The 20,723-nt window shown below is 40.7% G+C and overlaps 2 protein-coding genes across 6 annotated transcripts; one reads left to right on the top strand and one right to left on the bottom strand.

Annotated features, from left to right (window-relative positions):
* Window positions 1–1,243: 1,243 nt before the first annotated feature.
* csf3a (colony stimulating factor 3 (granulocyte) a) lies at window positions 1,244–4,880 on the top strand. Of its 2 annotated transcripts, none has more exons than XM_020082967.2 (5): window positions 1,244–1,399; window positions 1,790–1,965; window positions 3,064–3,171; window positions 3,263–3,403; window positions 3,495–4,880. In XM_020082967.2, exons 1-5 carry the CDS (start codon window positions 1,384–1,386, stop codon window positions 3,684–3,686), a joined length of 633 nt encoding a protein of 210 aa, XP_019938526.2. In that variant the 5' UTR covers window positions 1,244–1,383; the 3' UTR covers window positions 3,687–4,880. The 2 variants fall into 2 exon arrangements, with proteins under 2 accessions (XP_019938526.2, XP_069373191.1); XM_069517090.1 differs by having other exon boundaries at window positions 1,370–1,496.
* Window positions 4,881–5,270: 390 nt separating this feature from the next.
* Window positions 5,271–17,056, bottom strand: med24 (mediator complex subunit 24). 4 transcript variants are annotated; one of them, XM_020083398.2, is made up of 26 exons: window positions 16,930–17,056; window positions 16,513–16,646; window positions 15,905–15,987; window positions 15,778–15,816; window positions 15,614–15,687; window positions 14,180–14,403; window positions 13,973–14,084; window positions 13,731–13,881; window positions 13,428–13,541; window positions 13,221–13,274; window positions 12,976–13,058; window positions 12,771–12,857; window positions 12,380–12,491; window positions 11,978–12,120; window positions 11,784–11,821; window positions 11,588–11,670; window positions 11,178–11,356; window positions 10,212–10,311; window positions 9,712–9,887; window positions 9,138–9,402; window positions 8,454–8,635; window positions 8,275–8,368; window positions 8,077–8,176; window positions 7,107–7,187; window positions 6,067–6,215; window positions 5,271–5,620 (listed from the first exon to the last, which is right to left on the bottom strand). In XM_020083398.2, the coding sequence occupies exons 2-26, from the start codon at window positions 16,640–16,642 to the stop codon at window positions 5,504–5,506; spliced, it is 2,970 nt and encodes a 989-aa protein (XP_019938957.2). In that variant the 5' UTR covers window positions 16,643–16,646; window positions 16,930–17,056; the 3' UTR covers window positions 5,271–5,503. The 4 variants fall into 4 exon arrangements, with proteins under 4 accessions (XP_019938957.2, XP_019938959.2, XP_019938958.2 ...); XM_020083400.2 differs by having other exon boundaries at window positions 12,380–12,479; XM_020083399.2 differs by having other exon boundaries at window positions 16,513–16,643; window positions 16,930–17,049.
* Window positions 17,057–20,723: the final 3,667 nt, after the last annotated feature.

The raw sequence follows: 20,723 nt of genomic DNA, 5'->3' as shown, positions 1-20,723 counted from the left end.
AATGGTTTCAAAATGATGACAATAATATAAAACAATAATTACTGGTAAAACATATCTCCCAACAAAATGTGTTAGATGAAAGCTAGATAGGGAATTTCTTTCATATCCAGGTAAAATTGTTATTGTACAAAGAAATATCCTCAACTGAATCATTACTGAATTCAATCAAATCAAGTCCTTGTGAATGGGAATCGAATTAATCAAATTATTAAGTCTTATACGACAGAGTCAGACTTTCCACAGATTAAAACAACTGAGGTCAAATCTCTAAAACATATACTTCCACTAGATGTCATGCTTGTATCAACTAAGCCTGAATCAGTGGGCACCTATATAGATTCTCCCAGGACCCCAAGTATAGGTAGTTTGGATCCGTCTAATTGCTGCAACAATCTCACACATCTCTACTCCTATTTCAACATTAATCACAAATATTTCTTCCCTATATTTGTTTGTGTGAGACGTCACATTCTCTGGATCTATTCATTAAAAGGTCAACTCTGCAGGCCGCTCTCCATGGAGGAATCACAATGGCCCAACACCACACAGGATGATCACACAGATCATAATGAAAGGGAAAAAAAAGAAATGCACAAAAAAACAGAAACCCCACAATTTCAAAAAGCATAGTAGCACTTTCAGTTTCCCCTTACTGCTGTCAGAGGATATGCCTGTTTCCTCTGACGGCAGTATAATTCCAGTTCTCTTAAATTCTGTTACGCTCAGATGGAGACTGAATAATAATAATACATAAGAATACATAAGAATAACATTAATAATAAATTACGATTATTATGATTGTGATTATGATGATGATGATGATGATGATAATCATCATCATAATCATAATAATAATAATCATAATAACAATAATAATAATAATAATAATAATAATAATTGTATTATTTGTGTTCTTGAAATGTGTTTGATTGATTATTTTTGGTATTATGTTCTCCTTGCTTATAATTCAAAAATAAATGTTATCCTTTACACTCTATATTCTTTATTATCATCATTGCTTGGAGTGCTATTAGTTTTCTCTCTGTCACTCTTTAAATAAATCCTCTTTTCTTTACAGTGTTATGGAAATTGTTAAATTAAAGAACAGCAAATCCAACACCATGTCTGGACTAAACCTGCTAATTCATCTCAATCTCTTCAACGTTCCCAATAATTTGGGTTTCTTAAAATAAAATATGACACAACACACTTGAATTTGATGAATTTCATGGAAATGTCCAACTACTCATTACGAGACTTGTTCACATGAACACATAGAGGGAAGCCCCCACATGGACCTACTATATATATATGTTTAAGGTTATGTATTAACCAGTGTTCACTTGAGGTCAATACTTAAAAGACTGTTCCCCAACAGAGGCCATGAACATCCTGATTGGTGAGTAGTGAGGTCATGCTGATGAAGGAACACTGCTCCTCATTCACCTCCTCACACTCAGAGAGGAAACACACTGAGGTGCAGGAGCAGATATCAGGTGGTGGTTATATTCCACACTGGCCCAAAGGGTCCTGTTTGCTATGTTTAACTGCTGCATTTAGTTTTGTGTCAGGTTTCACATTTCACTGACTTCACTCTCAACTCATGCAGCTATGTAGCCTGGAGGAGGGCATGTCCAGTGCTGCAGCCGAGCAGAGAGCCTGGCTTTGTTCCTCCTTTGCCTCACACACACACACACACACATTGTGCTGGGTTCACGCGGATGGGCTCGTTCTGGTGCCACACAGCTCCTTGTTCTGTCCTAATCGCTCTGCTCTCCTCCTCTCGCAGTAATCGCCGTCCCCTGCCTTGTCATGGCCACGCTCGCCCGCAGCGCACCTCTGCCGACGTGGAGCCCACTTGTTGAGGAGCCGCAGTTCCAGGAGCTGGTGCACCGGAGCCGCAGCCTGGCGCACAAGATCCTGCTCTCCGTGCCCGACGCGCACTCATCCTGCATCCACACGGAGGTGAGACACCGCAGACACACTGATGCATTGTGTGATCCAGGCTGACTGCTGCGTGATTTTACATATGACCGAAGGTCTGAAATCTGACCATGTGTTAGTATTATTATTTCTCTGTGAGATGTTGGAAAGTTACATACATCAGCTGGAAGAGTCCTTGTATCATTGGAAGCTGTTTTTAGGTCCTTTATTCACGATGTGTCTTGGAGCAGTTACTGAAGAGCTTTGATCCCTGAGGTCTGTGATTTATTGTCAGGGTTAATCAGCCAATCTCCATATGGTTTATGCTCTATTCTGTCGAGGGGTGTTGCCTATAGATAAATACATATATTATTTTTATCATCAGGGTATAATATTGAGTTCTTTGGTTTGTTAGGTGTATTTGTGATAATGTTGAGTTACTTCATGGTAGTATCTATCTATTTTTTATATCTGTGTCATGCCAACGCATTTTGCCCATCCCCTCTTCCAGATTACAAGACACCTCTCATTTACACATCATTATCTCCTTCCGATATTACATTATAAAACAAAATATCTGTGGAAAAGGACAAAGAGAAGACACACACACACCAAAACAGACATTCTAAATGAACTTACCCTCACAGAACTATTACAAATCTATGAATGGACTCTCCCAGGTTTTGTCCAGACAATTGTTTAATTTCTAAGTTCCATAAATGAACAGCCAACTCAGTCTTTGTGCATTGCCCATAGTTACAATATCAATATATAATTTTTTAAATCATACAATATGTAATGCTTCACTCATTTACCCTTGTGCTGCACGTTTGATACATTTGTATTAAACTAGTGTGTCCATTTTTTGCCAATTTATACCTGTGCTACTGTAGAGGTAGATTTATGCTTAGTTTACATATTACACATGCAGACCCTATAATGATAAATTATGAAGTATATAATAATTAACACTGACATGATGACCCTTACTGTACAATACCTAAATGGACTCATTTTACTCACAATGTTTTTTTCAAATAAGTAGGCCTAAGAGCATGTGAAGGAAACACGTACATGTTTGCAGTTGCATGCCCAGCTGCAATCCATCCATAACATCTTTGTGTTATCTCTCCACTGCAGACTCTGCAACTAGACTCCGCGGAAAACGCAAAGCTTGAGATAATGGCAGCCAACATTGGCATCCCCCCGGCTCCAGTGCTCAGAGCCGTGTCAGAAAACTTCACTTTGGTAAGAATCTACAAACGAGTGAGGAAAATTTCATTGGGTGTAATAAGTTGGAAAAAAACATGACTGATATACTCTGATTCTTTTCTATTAGAATACCTGTTTGACCCACATGTCTGAGGGTTTTCAGCTGCACCGGGCTTTACTGAATGCTGTTTCTGAAAGGCTGCAGAACAAAAACAAAGTGACAGAGCTAATGGCCGACATCAGAGACCTCACCATTCAGATCAACAAGGTAGGAGCATGCTTCCATCAGTCACCATCTGCCCTGATAAATGATTTACATTTGTAGCACCTACGTGAAGCTGTTTCCTTTCACCTTACAGATGCAGAAAATGGTCCAGAAAGAAGCTGTGCTGCAGCCCTTGCCGACCCCGATGGCTTTACGTCTACACGGGGAATACGAGGTTCAGGTGGCGGCGCATCTGACTCTGGTGCAGCTCCAGTCGTTTGGGCAGGATGCCATCCGCTGCCTCAGGAAACTGGACCAGAGCAACAAAGAGGAGATGGAGAGCTGAAGCAGATGAAGCAATGGGTGTCGCCCTCTAAATGCTTTTGGCTTTTGTTCCAAAAGTACCTTATCCTGACATTTTTTTGTTATTGCATTCTATTTATTTATTTGCTAAAATATTATTTATTTTTTAAATTCTATTTCTATCAAGCAAGATGTGCAAAGGCTGTCACTCAAGCAAGAGAGGGGCAGTGGATGAAATTAGAGCATAGGGAGAAGGAAGATAAGCTAGCAGGATTAGCTTTATGCCTAGAGCGACCTATGACGTCCTTCCCCTTGCGAAGATCCATCCTGCCCACTATGGTCAGCTCCAGCTACCCTCAGGCACATCCTCAAGTGTTGTAAAATAAGTGTCTCCTGAGGTTGGTGTACGTGGAGACAAAACCAGCTACTCAAATGCCTTGCAGCAACAATTGAAACAAAGAGACTGCTACCAATGCATTGGCACCCAAAACATCAAGCTCAGTTTAAAGGAGATTTGTCCAGAAGGCTGAACAGGGGACTCCTCCACTGACCAGGAGTGGTCTGCTGAAGCATGCCCGAGACTGGGAGAGATTGGTGGAAAACCTTGAGATGGATACACTGGATCCAGTCCTCTGGGAGGATGCTGTGGATGAAGCGAACGAGAAGAGAAGGCTGCAGAATGAAGACATGGCATTTGAGGCAGAGCAACGTGGCTGGAAAGCAATAGTTAAGTAACATCCACCATCAGGTTGCTCAAAGTTCTGGGGATCACATCATCATGCACATCATCGTCATCTTGTAATATATTCTAAATTATATATATGTATTTATTTATAAATGTGGAATATTAAATATTTATTTGGGGGATTGATTTTGATAACAAAGCTTTGTATTGATCCATTATGTTTTTATCCTGCCGATTTCAACTATTTAACGCATGTTCGCACAAAAGCATTGAAAACTAAATCATGAAAAATCTCAGACAAAATTAAACAATATATATAATTAGTCTAAATACTATACTTCGAATTTCTCTTCATAACAGTTTAATATCAGTAATATGTAAGAAAACAGCAAGTGCAGACACATGTATGAATTATCAACTATTAACACTCATATGAGGGAATGTGGGCACATTATGGAACCGTTATGTTGTTGGCAACATTTTGAAATGAAAAATATTGTAAAAACTGTATGTTGTGATCTTTTCAATAAAATAATAACAGTTTGCTTAAAAGTTATTTGTTTCACATCATTTAAGGCACTGAGTCATGCTGACGTTGCTGCCTCATCAATGAAATTATATATAAAATTCCATTGAAGCTGACAGTGGAATCAAGAAGTGGAACTAAAAGTGAAATAGATACTTAAGTGTCGTTATTTCAACCACAAACCCAGACAGATTTCCTCGAGGAAATTATGCAACTGATGACTGGGTGAGATCAAGCTTTTGTCAGTCAGGTGATAGTCTGTCAGCCCTTGTACGTATAATGTCATGTGGTAGCCTTGCTACCATGTGACCAATCAACTGACTGGGGTTTGTGACATCCTTATATGTTTTTATAAACGCACCATAAATAAAACTTGGTTATGTAATTACTCTCAAACAGAAACAGGATCTCAAGTGTAGGTTTAAGTCTAAATTTTATTTAGACAAGTGTGAAAAGGAACATTAAAAAAACAGTAGAAAAACAGTGTTTATAGATAAATGGCTACAGACACATTCTCCAACAAACAGAATCCCTTACAATTCTTATTAATCTGCCAGATACAAAACAAAGTATATTAGCTTTTTACCCTCTGACACAGTCTTGGGCCAACAGGATGTTAACTTAATACTGATGTAAATTTACACACTGTTCACAAGGCAGATATAGCTTTGGCAGCTACTCTCCTTCCAAGCGGCAGAGTCAGGTCAGTGATGGCCAGGACGACTTTAGGTTTGGCCAGAGCAGGCAGCTTCACCAGCTCAGAAACCTGGGAGCACAATAAGACCGATAATGATTATTTGCCAGATGAAGTGGCTCATAAGAAACAGAAAAAACTAAATTTTCACCATGAGAAACAGATAGTAAATTTAAACCATCTCTGTTTCTAACCCTCTATTGTTAAAGCTTGATTGCTACTCAATCCTTTCATATTATTTTCCCAGAATGCACTGTGGGCCACAAATTCATCAAAAAAGTGAATCCTTAAACCAGGTTTTTTAAAGTTCATCGTATGAATGCTCTTTCTATCTCACTATAAGATTTATCACTCAAAACCAAAGCACTCAACCCTGAAACATGTGATTGCAAAAAGCAGAAGAAACACTCAGCTGTGGATGGTGATCCAAAACCTTTCCAATAATGTCTGATGTAACAGCCACTCATCCTCCTCCCTATCTCCACCCATCCGACCTCTGTTCCCAATTCATAACTCACCATAGTAAAGGGCATGAACTGTAGGATGCTTCCGCGACTTCCCTGCTCCAGCGACTCAACACACTCCTCCATGAAACTTTGCACGAACTGGGTGTGAGGTCCGGCCATCTTGGAACCCAGGATGGAGGAAATGAGGAGGAATAGGTTTGCTGGGGAAGAGAGGACAGGTGGTGTACACTGTTTAAGTAATTGCAAATTCTTTTGAGTTCAGCAGAGATTTGTTACTAGACTCTTGATGAACTCCCCCTCCAAACAGACTGTATTTTTATTTTGATAAACGTTACCCAACACTTTTTATTTTGCAATCACAGTTACCATTTGGCCTCAACATGCAAACTCCTCGAGATTAGATGTTAGATGATATTATGCAGCTGTGAAATTGTCATTTCTGCAGGACTACAGCACATTAAAAACATGTATTTACTGAGTTTAGACTAATAATCTTCTTGATTTCTTCCATTTGAATGACATAAAACATTATTTATATTTTTGAAAAAAAGGAAAAGAAAAATGTTCTCCACAGCCAAATTTATGTCATGTCCTGCATGTTCTACCCTGATGCACACCCTGACCTGAATGTTGCTGATCCTTCATATGTGACAGGAAAACAAATTTTCCAGACGTTCATGTCTGAACACAGCTGAAGTGTCTCATAAAAGGTGTTGAGTCATCACAAGGCACCTGCACACATGCAGTGCTCTTTGGCATAGAATTGACAAGCCTGTCTGTCTCTACTGGAGAAAAGTGAAACCACTTTTAAGGATATTTCTGCTGATTTTTTAATCGAACGTGAAGAACTGCAACCTTTCCTACTTTACTCTGGATTTGAAGGATCTGGTGACTTTGAAGGGGATAATTTCCAAACTAGCTAAATTCATTCATTCACTAACTTCTTGCATCTGTATTCATTCCTCACACTTTAAGTCAAGACATAATTTGTCACCTTTATTTAAAGCGTGAGTAGAAACACCAGGGTTCCTTTCTCCTTGTAAGTTGCTCACAACACGACATTGAGTGGACATAAAGGCCAAAGTTCTCACCCAGGACTCGGTTCAGAGGGTCCCTCATGTTGACGGTGTGGAGCTGGGACGCAGACAGGGAACTGCTCATAGATCGGTCTCCTATGATGCAATAGGTGACATGACAAATGTTTTCAGATCATATGGATATTTAACATAAAAAAACATACACAATACTAGAGTATGTCAACAGGGAAGTTGTAGTTATTCCTATTGTGTTGGTGGTGGACATAACGTAATCTTGACTACAGGTTGTGAAAAGCTTCCTTTCTTACACAATCTTCCATTGTTCCTAAAATAACCATGTTAGATAGTTCAACATTTCTTTTACAGAAGTGGGGCAGATTCTTTCTTTCTTTCCAATTTTATATAAATGAAAATAAAAGCCTAATCCTAAAACACAGTGATTTTCTTAATACTAATCAAGTTTTTAAGTGACTGGTCTTTTGATCGGAAAAGGTGGAGCTCACAGATTTTTTTCGCAAGTTTATGAGCTCATTGAGGAAAAGTGGCTGACTTCTTGTCTTGCAACACCCTGACTTCTAATAACCTCTGTTGAAATTTCTTACTGTATCTTTATCTAAAAGTGAAATGGTTTAAATTCCCGGAGGTGATTTTCTGAATGTTCTTTAGGTCGGTCAGGATGAGAAGGGTAGTAGTAGTAGACACAATACAATCCCTTTGTTGCTCTCAATATCAAACTTGTCACTTGCTCCTTATAAAGGATTGAGTAAACCTCACATCAAGGGCTCAAGTTAGAACTTGGTGATGTACTAGACGATCCACAGATAATGAATCTTGAGACAAATCTGTAGGTCCAAGTGCTCACAAGAGGCAACATGCTCGTAACAGGATCTCACAAAGTCTTTTTACTTTTGAAAACCATCTGGTATTTGCATAATCCCCATCTCAGACTGACACACTGATGACTGAATGGTCCCAGGTTTCATAGTACGACTGTGTATTAAAAAACAGACGTTAATAGACTGACCTGGACTGGAAAGGGCTACAGGCTCGTCCTCGTTGGAGCTAAGCAGGCGCATGAGTTTAGATGGTTGCGTGTCATCCAGGGGAAAGAGGCTGTTGTAGTCCTGCGGCAAACAAAGCATTTGTTTAGACTTCAGCGTGGCAGAGATCGATAAGACAATGGGCCTTGTTTTCACCTGCTCAAAATAGTTTACCAGTTTACCTCAATATCTTCTCGCTGCCTTTTGCGTTGACGCGCTGAGAACGAGCCTTTGTGGTGAGAAGAGTAGGAGCTGAGTGCGCACCACACAGACAACCTGAGGAGTCATCAGGAGAGTAAAGTCAACACCAGATGCCTGGAAACAAAAAACCACTGCCACCATTGACATCTGCTTCTCTTACTTGGAGAGTGCTTTCCCAGGTGGGTCTGCTAGGCTGTGCCAGTGGGCGGAGTCTGTGAGCAGGTTGGGCAGTATGGTACCCAGCAGGGTGAGGGTAATCTGCTGAGTGTCCAGACAGAAGATGCTGTAGAGCAGCTCCACCACCCGATTGGCCCACTCCTGACGAGTCTCCTTCAGCAGTTCCTGTAAGAAGATGCAACGCTCCTTTTACACACCTCAATGCGGCTGTTGGATACTCTCTGCGTAAGGTTTCTTTGGATGCTTGGATTTCTATCATCTTAAATTCCACAAGGACCACTCGTGGATGGAGCCATTTCTTTTTTTTTTATGAGCACCCATATTTGATGCACAGTCCTGCGAGGGGGGGACACAATACACTTTCCTACTGATGTAAAACCCACAGTGACTTCTATACAGAGTCATAATACGTTCTTAATTATTAGTTATTCTGACACAGTCATAATGTTGTACTATAACTGGTCAGAAATGTAATTGTGTGTAAATAAAGCAGAGCTGAACAATTGATTTGATGAAAGGATCAGCAGATCAATTTCAAATTTTTCTGTCAGAATCCGGCCCAGCCAGGGGTAAGTCAATTAAACTGGTAATGTTGTTTTGTAAATGTTTTTAATGGTAATTAGATTAAGTGATTAATCATGACCTTAACTTTACTTCACCCTCTTACCTTGACCAGATTGTTGGTGAACCAGAAAACCCCTCCCATGTTGAGAAGACTCTCAAACAGATGTAGGGCGCGGCTGTCCACCCAGCCTTTGCGCAGCACCGTCTGGAACTGCACGCTGAGGGCCTTGTGGATGGGCTCTTTGGCGGGCAGCAGGTTGCGGTAAGGTATCGGCTCCTGACCCTCCATCGGGGGGCGCAGAGTTGCCGCCGTTTGTTGGAAGACGTCAGCGCACATGTGCTCCATGATGGAACTCATGATGATGACGCTGGTGAGAGCAAAGGGGGATATTGTTATTCCATGTAATAATGGACAGGGAAGGACACTGGTTGATCATTTCGTCGTTTCCATCCAAGACTGAAATTTGCGTGTTGTGGAGTTTATCACTGACCCAGGTACTTCCCTCGACATGGCATGTAAGCACAAATGTCTCTATATAGTGTATCCCGAGCGGGAAACTTTGATCGTTGGTTGGGTTGATGATGGGAATCGCAGGCATGATTTCCTTCAAGCGTTAAAGCGATATGTACAATACATGTGAGTGCCCAGTTCGTGTGTGTTTCAGACAGATTTATACCGTTCATTGTAAAACTGCAGCGTGTTCTCCCCATACAGCGGAGTCACAAGTTGTCTAATCATCGTCTGGGGTTTCTCCCTCTCGTCTCGCCCCAGCATCCTTACATGGGCGACCAGCCAGGCCACTGCACAGATTGCCATACTGCACACCTTTCCCTTAATGTTGTCAGTGATCTTCTACACTCAGAGAGAGATGACAGCAGAAAGAAAAGAGGAAGGAAGGAGACAGGATTCTGACTAAAACACGTGGTACAAAAACTTGAATGGAATAGGGAAAAAATGAGAAAGCTAAGACATCAGAAATGTGATGTCACTTTGGTTGCAGTTATCAACAGTTTCCACAGAGTTTCCTCATGCACACTTGAGAAATGAGTCAAAAAAAAAAAAAAAAAATCAGACGTGTAATGAGTGGGAAGGGTTACTAATACAAGATAAGCAACAACCATGTGGAAAGACTATTTCTCAATTACAGGAAGGCAAATATAAAAAAGTTACACCAACCTGTACTGCCTCCACAGATAGCACGCCATTTTCCCACGCATTCAGTACTTCCAAGATGGCAGCGGGGGTGCTGAGGCAAATTTCGTGCCATTTCACCTGACTGTCACAACAAATATACGTCAAAGGAACTTCCATATTTAGAGCATGACTTGCCATGTTAAAGAAATTTCCATTACGGAAACAAAACTGAAATGAAAACACAAATATTACAATGAAACACTGAAGTAGTGCAAGTTATCACTGTCTTGAACCTGAAGTTAAAAACAGGTTTGTCGTAGTTTTTAACAAATACATAAAAATGTATACGTGCTTACAAGTATATAATTACAGATATATAAATAATGTATTACATGTTTATGAATTATACATATATAAAATGCAACCTCAAGTGATGCTGTTTTAAAGATGTGAAAAATTGTGAAATTATTTTCCATCTCTCACTAAAATGAAAAGAAACCAGTTGTTTAGAGGGGATGAAACTCCACTTATAAAATATACATATACATATACAAACGATAGAGAACATTGTCAGCAGTGAAGTGAAGTGTGCTGAGTGGTTCTCACAAAAATCATACATAAAACTAGAATGGCACTTTGTAGAGTGTGCCCGTTCGCCAGGGCAGAATAATCCTACATGATTGTCTAATTCTTACTTAAATAAAAAAGGAAGAAGTGTGAACCTTGTTGATTTATTTCTCAGAAAATATAACTCTGCTGGTAAGCGACAGTGACAAGGGTGGGACAATCTGGTGACTAAAACCACGGATATCCTCTGTAGATCAAACCTTCTCATTTCCGTTTTGCTTTTGTGGTTTACCCAGCCTGCATAGACTGCAGCATCAAAGTACGCAGCCCCTGAATTGGAACACTGCCAGGGTCAAAATAGAATGGGTTCTTCCCAGACAGGGGGACACATGACCCTTTTATCAGTGGTAAAAATTAATTTTACATTTGTCTGCAACTCACACTAGTTTCATCTCTGAGGAGTTGTTCAGCAGGGTCACCAGGCTCTCCACTTTTCCAGGCTCAGGTCTGAAGCAAGGGTGGTCTGGGTTCAGAGTCTTGCCCTCTTCAGGCATACATGTCTGCAGCCACGTTTCAAAGAAAGGGGTCTCCCCTGAAGGGCTGGGGTCTGACAGGATCACCTGGAGACGGGAAATATGGGGAAGCCATGCACAGTTTGAATCAAACAATGCCGAATCAACCGAAACAGACAGATGACTCAGCCCTAATACAATCTAGAATTTTTTCTTACTGAAGATAATGAAGATAACGTTAGGGCTGTAATGCACAAGCCTCTGTGGACATCTTGTGGTCTTACATTGAAAAAGCAGGCAGATTTAATGTAGAGCAAGCTTGACTTGCCATTAACTAACCTCTGAACCGTATGTCTGCACCACATGGCAGAGCATGAGGAAGGAGATGTCAAAGAGCAGGGCCCGTACTGATGCAGATTTGGCTGAGAGAGAGAGGAGGGGAAAAGCCACAGGGTTAATATATTTCATTCATAAAATGGTCAATGAAGAAATGAATTCCCACATTGGAAGATGTCACTCGAGTGACAGAACTTACATCCTTCACCACTGATGTGCTTGGGAAACTCATTGAGCCTAGAACAAAAGACAAAAAAAAATAAATCACGTTTATATGACATAAAACATTAATAATCTGAAGACCATTCAAATATGGCTGTTACTTGGCATCTTATTATGCGATTCATGAGTCTAAAGACTGAAGATGACGTCAAATGTTAAGCATTTACTCACTTAATAAACTTTCGGGCAAAGGATTTAAGTTTCCCAGTGGCTGCTGCTGCTGCCAGGAGGAGATCAAGGCTCTTCCCAGACAACATGTGTCCCAGGACCCCTAAAAGGCCCTCAGGGGACTTGGAGTGGTCTGCATCTACAGTCTAATGAACAAGAAGAGACAGGTTTTACAAAGGTGTATTGACCATAGTATATGCTGTGATCTTTGAGAACCACTTTCAGTTACACGTGATCAGCATGTGACTTTGGTAAATTTTTTATACATATATTAGAGCACGACCAATATCGGCTCGCAAATAATATCGGCTGATATGAGTCTAGTGAAGAGACTATAAGCTCCACATCAACACTGTAACAATCATGGATTCCCTGTAGGGTTTATAACAGGTTGCGGTGCCCTACCTTGAGAATATTGGTAACAGTGGGCTCAGCTCTCAGGATAAGTCCAGGGTTAGGCTGGATGTTAGCATTTTCTGCTGTCTTTAGCCTTGGGGCGAACTCCCTGTCCTCGGTCCTGAATCAAATTTGCAAGGGGAGAGGGAGAGAGAGGGAGAGAGAGGGAGAGAGAGACAGAGAGAGACAGAGAGAGAGGGAGATAGAGAGAGGAGGGTTTGGGGGATATGGAGGGTGTGATATTGTGTGAATATGGTGAATAAATCCATCCATGTTCAAAAAAAATAAAAAATAAAATAACAACAGGCAGAAAACAGGATTTCTGGTGCATTTAATCCTTGATTAAAATCCTGTTGACGCTCTGCATCATATGCATTCCTTTAGAGATGACAAACCGTACCGTTTTGCGGTGAGAGTGGCTGTATTAGACTCTGACAGCAGACCAAGCTTGTTACACTCCTGTAGGAGCATGCCGAGACAGTCGCAACTATGAAAAGATGCACAAGAGAAAGTATGAAAACGTGAGAGGTGAAGGCTTATTAAAGATGGCTTGCTGATCTGCTAATGTCTTACAATAACACTACAAACACAGCAACATTGCTCACTTGCATCTCTGGTCAGCTTTGTCCAGCAGTGGAGTGAGCTTGAGTAAGTACTGAAAAGCAATATTTACATCCTCCATGAAGTCCTGGAAAAATAAATTGAAAAGAGGGGGAGAAGGATTGCATACAACAGTTAAAAAGCATATTAAGAGTTATGGCTTTATTAGAATATCTGCTTGGCAATAGTTCATAGATTTGATAGTCAGTTTGTTCATTTGTTGGAAAAATATCAGAGATGCATGTTTTACCTGTCCTTTGTCACCTTGTGGATACTTCTTCAGTCGCAGTAAAACTTGTGGGATCTAGCACAGAAATAGAAATAGTTTAGGGAAATAATAATATATAACAGAATCAAGTTAAGACTATTAAATCAAAAGGATATGTTTCCCCTCACCAGTTTAGAACTGACTTTTACCATTAAGTTAATGTCACAGACCAAGCAGAACAGATCTTACCTTGAGGAATGTGAACGCAGTCCATTTGAGCTCCTCTGTGCCCTCTGGTGACTCAATGAGGCCAGTGAAGCAAGCCTTCCAGACCTCCAGGACAAAATGAGCAGTAGGAATTTGCTAAGGAGGACAAACAGTTTGAGACATCTGCAGTTAATAAAGTAAAACACATGGAAAAACTGGCTTTCATCTGGCCAGTGACCAAAACTCATTATTCAAAGTCTTCATATCTTCATCATTTTGAGCTGCTAGCTTGAAAAGATGTGCAACAGATTTACCAACACATTTATCTGAAACTAAAATTTTCACCTGCATTCTCTTGATCATCATCAACTGCTCCACTAGCGGCTGTGTCTCCCCTGTCAAATTCATGGTCCCTTCTAGCATGATGAAAGCGTGGACTGAAGGAAAGGATGCATGGGCCGGAGGGTCACTCTGCTCTGACAGCATCAGGGGAACACTGAGGAGAGAGTGAAGAGTTAGAAGGAGGGAGATTGACTGTCTTTAAAGGAACATCATGAATAAATAAGAAACGAGATGGGAATCTTCACCCTTTCACTAGTGATAAGCTCTCCTCTAGTTTAGTCCTCAGTGTCTGGTTGGGTACACTGCTGAGGCCTTCTGTCACTCTCTGCATTGCTTGCTCTACACTGCTCCAGGATCCTGTGGAGGAAAAGTTGTTGGTTTACTGATTGATTTCGTTTAAGTAGTGGCAAAGAGAGAATCATCGTCATTGTGTTCAAATACAAGAATATCACCTTGTTCCTCCAGTCGTGCAATGTGGACCAGGGCTCTGTTCTTGGTGCTGTTCATCAGACTTTGAAGCCTCTCCTGGCAGGCTCTCAGACTGGCCTCTGTGCTGACCGAGGGGCCCAGTTCTCTCAGCCTCTCACAATACCAGGCGCAGCCCTGCAGCAGCCACATCACCACTCCCAGCACAGCCCGACACAGTCCGATGCATTCCTCTGCTTTCCCGTGACAGCTGCAAAGTCAGAATTGAGAGTCAGAATGTCCAGCTCTTCATAAACAGCATTAATAATTTATATTAAAATTCAAGACCGGTTAGTCTAGAGTAAGATTAACAAGTGCACTAAAAATATAAAAGGCTGATCTCTGAGCACAGAAGTATTCTGGATGAGCTCTTCAAGAAAGAGGGAATAACAGTTTGGTAAACAATAAAACCAAAACCAACCTTTTCATTTTAGTATAGACACTGCTCAAAAGAATTAAGATACACTTAAATTACACATCACATCTTGATGAACAAATTATTCAAGTTGAAAATCTTTACTGATGCACATTGTGTAATTTGTGCAGAAAAAACGGTCAATGGAAACCAATTCAAATCTGGATTCAAAACCACACCAACAATCCACAGGCAGATCCAACTTGCTTGAATTTCATAATGGCAACTCATAATGTGACTCAGTACTGTGTATATAGCCCGCCCCTCTGTGCCTGTAAGTACTCCTGACAATGTCTGGGCATGCTCCTGATGAGTCAGCTGATAGTGTCCTGAAGGATCTCCTCCAAGACTTGGATCAGGGCATCATTGCCAATTCAGGTTTTCTATGGCGAATGCAAATCGAGCTGCACAGTGCTGGGCTTTGAGCACAGGTCCCACTAGAGGACAGTTTGGTCAGAAACATGCACACCAGTAGCCTGCTGGAGGTCATTTTGTAGGGCTCTGGCAGTGCTCCTCCTGCTCCTCCTCGCACAAAGGAGTAGATACCGGACCTGCTCCTGCTGCTAGGCTGATGCGTTTCTACAGCCCTGGTCAGCTCTGCTTGTGTAACGGTCAGTCTCCTGGTATCTCCTCCATGCTATTGAGACTGTGCTGGGAGACACAGCAAACCTTCTTGCGACCGCACATATGGATGTGTCTTCCTGGGGGAGCTGGACTACCTTGATGTCCCTGATGTTTTACTGACTTGGTGTTGTACTGTGAAGATCAAGTGTTCACTATGTATTTACTGTGTTTGTAAAAAAAAATTTAATTCAAAGTGTGATAGAACTTTCATTCGTGCAATTTCATCTCTGAATTTGAATCAGAATTTTGCATGATTTAATTTGAACAGTTTCATTTCAATATTAATGGGCCATCTAACATACAAAACCTAGATTTCACAGTTGGCATGTTAAATAGTGGAAAACGTGAGAGATAAACAAACACCACAGATAATTCCACATACCTAAGACGATGGCAGAACATGTCCATGATCTCCAACAGTGAATTGACACACAGCTCCCGAGAAAAATCTTCAAACTAACAAAACAAAAAGGCACATATAATGAAAATCTTTGGTATGTTACATTTAAGTGCACGCTACCATCATTCGCATCAAGCATAAATTACCTTGCTGATGGCTAAGAGGACGCTGGAATAAGACACCATCTGGGGAGAGAGGGGGCAATGTTCACAAGTGCCAAAATAACATTGTTGTTTTGACACACTGTGTTTGAAACTCAATGTGTTGCCTTACCTGTGAGCTTATAGCATATTTCAGGTAAGACAAAATAAGGGGGTTAGGAGAGGGACCAATCATCGCCTGCTCCATCAGGGCCTCTGGAATTGACACACAAATAGTACCATTAAAAGATGACAGTAAGACAAGTGACATGATGTCAAATAATCTGCATTAAAGAAAAAAGACCACCTCTTAATTATTCTGCTATAGGCCTAGATTTTCTACACTCCTGTCACACGGAGCTTCTCTTTCCTCCTCTCGCTCTCCACAACATTAATGTCTCATCGATACATACCACTGACGTGACTTCTTCCCCAGAGTCCATGTGCTTTCTCATAGCAGATCCAGGATCGTGGCTCACGAAATGGGATTATGGTTACCACTAGATTGTTGATATATACAATATGCCTACTCAGATATATTACCATTACAACGTCATTGCTGCTCATCTCGTCAGAGATTCTCTTTTACATGAATACATTGCTACACACTGTCTTTCCTCGTGAATGTTATACATATTGTGATTTGATTGTTACGTGTGACATTAATTTGGATTTGTGTACATGGGATATTTAAATAAACTCCAATTGATATGATTGAACAGAGCTTTTCTCTCCACTAACCTGCGAGGTTGAGATAGTCCCATGTTGCTCCCTTAGGAAAGTTCTTCTTGATGTTGATCGCCCACTGGTAGTCACTCCACCGCTCCTTCCATGCCTGCAGGATGGCTTGCTTCAGGTTGACCACCTTCATCCTGCTACAAACAGCAACACGTTTGCCACAAATGTAATGTTCGGGGTTTGGCAAATCTCTAACACGCAGCCATTGCAGCTACATCCTGCTAACTTTTATGTACCACTCGGTTTAGCTTGTCGTTGTTTTACATTACTCGTTAGCTATTTGGCCACTAGCCGTTAGCTTCCGTTGTCATTCACCAATCGACTGAAGTAAAGTTTGTCCTGCTGGCTGCGGGAAAACCTCCAACATGCCGCAGAAAAGCAGATAACCTCCAGTTGCACTGCGTCACAACGACATTTTACCTGTTTGCTGTATTTTTGCAGCTTCTTCACCGTTTCACCCTCATACGCTTCACAATGCAAGGTACGTCATTGTTGTTTTGAAAGACATACGCGCTCATTGGTTCATCTGGTGACGCGGGAGTATTCCTGTCGCTGATTGGCCAGAGAGGGAAACAAACCGCGGAGCTCGCGCTAGCATCACAAGATGGCGCACTTTACAAACTTTAGAGACAAATGGAATCCAGATAAAAAGTAAAGGAGCAAGGTAAGAACCACAGACTGTGTATAAAAAGGTAATAATGTAGAAATATTAAAGTGACGGGAGGAACAATTATCAATTAATCAAGTAATCAAACCCGGAACTTGTCGAGTTTAGCTAACATTCTGTCAGGGAACAGGTGCCTGGGGCGGAAACACACCTTACTTATTATTGATTTGATCTAATAAGTAAGAACAATTTTGCTTTCCACATAAGACATTAACCAGTATAATTAAAAACAAAATTAACTGTAAAATTGGCTCAGTTGTTATTATGGTATTCATAACTTGCTACGATTCAAAAAAAGTCGAGAGATTTGACAAATATATATTTATATATTTATCCTGGTTCTGATGACACTCATGGAGCGTTCACACATTCATGTACATGAATTCCATGTTATTGTCGTTAATCTGTATTGGAATATATCAATCAGCTGGCCCAGACATTTTTAATAATACTTTTCTTATTCCACAGAATCTATGCATCCCCTGTAGTTCTTATCTCTATTTGACATTGACAAGGACCCTTGCGTTAACACTGTCAATGGAGTCAAATGCATCACTGCATTTTATTTTTTGTGTGCCAGTCCAGGGTTGTTCAACACAAGGTTCTGTTCTGTCCATTATGTTAGAGGTTGAGAGAAATGCAATAAATAAATAAAAATCCTAATGAATTAACAACTAAACACCTGCTTTCACAACTAAACATCTGTTTTCACAGATAATCAATCAAACAGATTTTAATGTGAGAGTAAATTCTTAATGAAGTGAGTTATTAGCTATTGTTGTTATTTTTTACATTGATAATGTGATTCTACATGGTATGTTATGCTTTGACAACACACTTAAATATCACAAAGCTAGTAGATACTGAATATATTTTCATTCAAATTCAATGTAGAGTTTAAAAACATTAGCTTATTAGTGCAAAAATCCGGTTTCTCACAACCGAAGCCCCGACACGTAACAGTTAGTTTAAAGGATTGTTGAAAGTATTTACAGCATCACTTGAGCATGGTCTGAGTTTCCCTGACTGTCTCTTTTCCACTTTAAGACTCACTCCTTCAACGTGTTAAAAGGGATACTGTTCACCATATCAAAACCACCCCAACTACACCTGCCAGTGAGGTCCTGTATTGAGTCTGTGGCAACAAAGACCCTCATTCTGTCTGACACTGGAGACGTTGTCCCGGCTTAAGCGAGGTCCGCGTCCTGGGACGCTGCGATGCCAGCCAGCCAAAGATGATCCATGCACGCTGGCATAGTCTAGGTAGGCTGGCTTTGGAGAGGTGATGAGGGTATGAGTTGTGAGTGTGTGTGTGTGTGTGTGTGCGTGCAAGGGTAACTGGGGAGATGGATCATCTCCCTGTTGCTCTCTGCTGCATTACATAAGGGTGCTGACAGATTTGAGTCTGGGGACACCAGAGAGACTGTTGTCACAGCTCTGTGTCTGTTCTCATGACTTCACTGCTGGGACAGACTCAGGTTTGCTGACTCTCATTTTTTTATGTGCGACTGTGTGATTTGATTCAGTTTGAATCCATTGACTTGTCCCAGTACAATGGAGCTTACTGGTGTTTGGTTTCTGTTATTCCTCCAATAGCACCTCAGCATGTAAATGCACTAACTTTGCCCAGAAGGAAGACACTCCTCATAACATCTGTTGATTTCATGATTATTATTTAAACTGAAATGTTCATAATTTTCTCAGATGTAATTTCATAGGTGCTTTGAGCTCTACAAAATACCCCTGAGCTCCATTTTACTGGGGTGAGCAATGGCTATTATATTCAGACCTCAGCAAATAACACTGAAACTATGTGGATTGTATGTATTGTAATTTTGTGTAAACTATGTATTAAACACATACGGGAAAACTGGTAACAAATTCATAAAAACATATACTGTATTATTGTTTACACAGAGGCAGAAGAGGATAATCAATCTATTTATTTTCTTCTACACAACTCCACTGTCTTCCTCCTTTTTTCGCTCTCAATCTAAAACACACCAAGGGCCTTTGGGCACACACAGGTAATTACCAATGGTTGAGAGCCAGGAAATGAGAGTGGGCTCTTTCATGTCCCCTCAGGTTTTCAGTTCATGTTGCTCTATGAATCTGGAGTTGGCATCTACCATAACTGAAGGAAGATATGTCACCATGTTTAATGCTGCATACCACCATTGACAAAGGTGTTGCAGGCTTATTCAGGGAAAGACATAAATGCTGTTTGCAAACATCTCATGTCAAAGCCACTGGGAGGAACCTTGGTTACAGCAAATATCAACTGTGCTGGAGGATTTAAAAACTTCTGAATTTGAAGGAGGGCGGCACTCCAGTTTCATCCCACAGATATTTAGGTTTCAATGTGGCACTATAAGGTGTGTCAGAGATTTCCTATGCCAAAACCATATGTTAAATTCCAATCTGCAGGTTGACAGGATTGGATTGGATCTTGACGTATGTGACGTATGAAACTTTGGCATCTGAATCTGTTTTTGTGTTTTGTTTGTTTCTTCAAAGTTCTTTGGTTTAATGCAGTTTTAATTAAGGTGGCCATGGAAGTAACTGCTAATATCACCCATGATCAGTTGTAACAAGGTTAAATACTTGACTTCATCTGGACAGAATAGTTTTCATTTATTTATTTAGATTTCAATTGTATTGGACTTAAGTTCACACAATATTGTCTATTTCTAACACAATAGCAAAAATATTGTGTATGTACTGTTTCTGTTGTGATTGTATATACAGTCTTTTGTAGTGGATATTTGTATCATGGCAGAAAAGGCGTAGTTACGAGGGGCTGAATAATAAATAAATAACTAAAATAATAACACAGATCTTTGATTGAGTGATACTACCACAGGAACGAACAAGGAGTATTTTAGCGGTGCCACATGCGGCTTGACACTGAGGAGCTTGATATAGCCCCTTTAACGCAATTTCCCCTCATTTTACTGTCATCCGAAGTCCAGGCTACCGGCAGTTTCTTCCAGCATTAATTAGAGCTAGTCTATAAGGGCTAACTGGCAGAAAGCCCAGCACGGCCTCTTCCTCGCATCCTTCCATATGTTTTAGCTCCTCACAACAGCCTTTTGTTGGTGCAGCAGTTTTATTTTATAACACGTGATCAAACGTGTGAGTCCAGGCCCCAGCTGGCTTCATCAACTGTTCCCTGGGAATCACAGAAGGGGCATTCCCAAGGGATTCTGGGTGCAAACTTTACTGTTGCGTAATTTAGACAAAATATGAAGACATAGCAAAAAGTCATCACTGTCTGTCTGTCTTTAAATTATAGTATCCATAATTACTGTTGGTGATTGAGGTTTGCTCCCCAGCTGCATTCCTTTTTTTTTTTTAACCAGCGGGTTACATGGCAACAGCCTCCATATGGCAATTAATAGGTTTTACTTGCTGGAGCAGTAAGTGTGAAGTGAGAGGCTGAGCACCAGAGCCTTTCATAGCTCTACAGTTACAAACAACTGCTAACCATTATTGAATTGTACCATTTTCTGCCTGAAGAGCTATATACTCATCAGATCTATATGAC

The sequence above is a fragment of the Paralichthys olivaceus genome, chromosome 21 (assembly GCF_024713975.1).
Source record: "Paralichthys olivaceus isolate ysfri-2021 chromosome 21, ASM2471397v2, whole genome shotgun sequence".
NCBI classification, from domain to species: Eukaryota; Metazoa; Chordata; class Actinopteri; order Pleuronectiformes; family Paralichthyidae; genus Paralichthys; species Paralichthys olivaceus.
Note: the sequence above shows the minus strand (reverse complement) of the source record. Positions and strands in the feature narration are given on the sequence as shown.

What these genes read in the sequence shown, in the direction of transcription:
- csf3a (XM_069517090.1), top strand. Translation starts at nt 1,415, where the DNA reads ATGCTGATGAAGGAACACTGCTCCTCATTCACCTCCTCACACTCAGAG. An exon ending in GGTGCAGGAGCAGATATCAG is followed by an intron (nt 1,497 to 1,789) that starts GTGGTGGTTATA and finishes CTCCTCTCGCAG; the next exon opens with TAATCGCCGTCCCCTGCCTT. An exon ending in TCACCATTCAGATCAACAAG is followed by an intron (nt 3,404 to 3,494) that starts GTAGGAGCATGC and finishes TTCACCTTACAG; the next exon opens with ATGCAGAAAATGGTCCAGAA.
- med24 (XM_020083398.2), bottom strand. Translation starts at nt 16,642, where the DNA reads ATGAAGGTGGTCAACCTGAAGCAAGCCATCCTGCAGGCATGGAAGGAG. An exon ending in GGACTATCTCAACCTCGCAG is followed by an intron (nt 15,988 to 16,512) that starts GTTAGTGGAGAG and finishes TGTCAATTCCAG; the next exon opens with AGGCCCTGATGGAGCAGGCG. An exon ending in TGCAGACATACGGTTCAGAG is followed by an intron (nt 11,357 to 11,587) that starts GTTAGTTAATGG and finishes TCCCGTCTCCAG; the next exon opens with GTGATCCTGTCAGACCCCAG.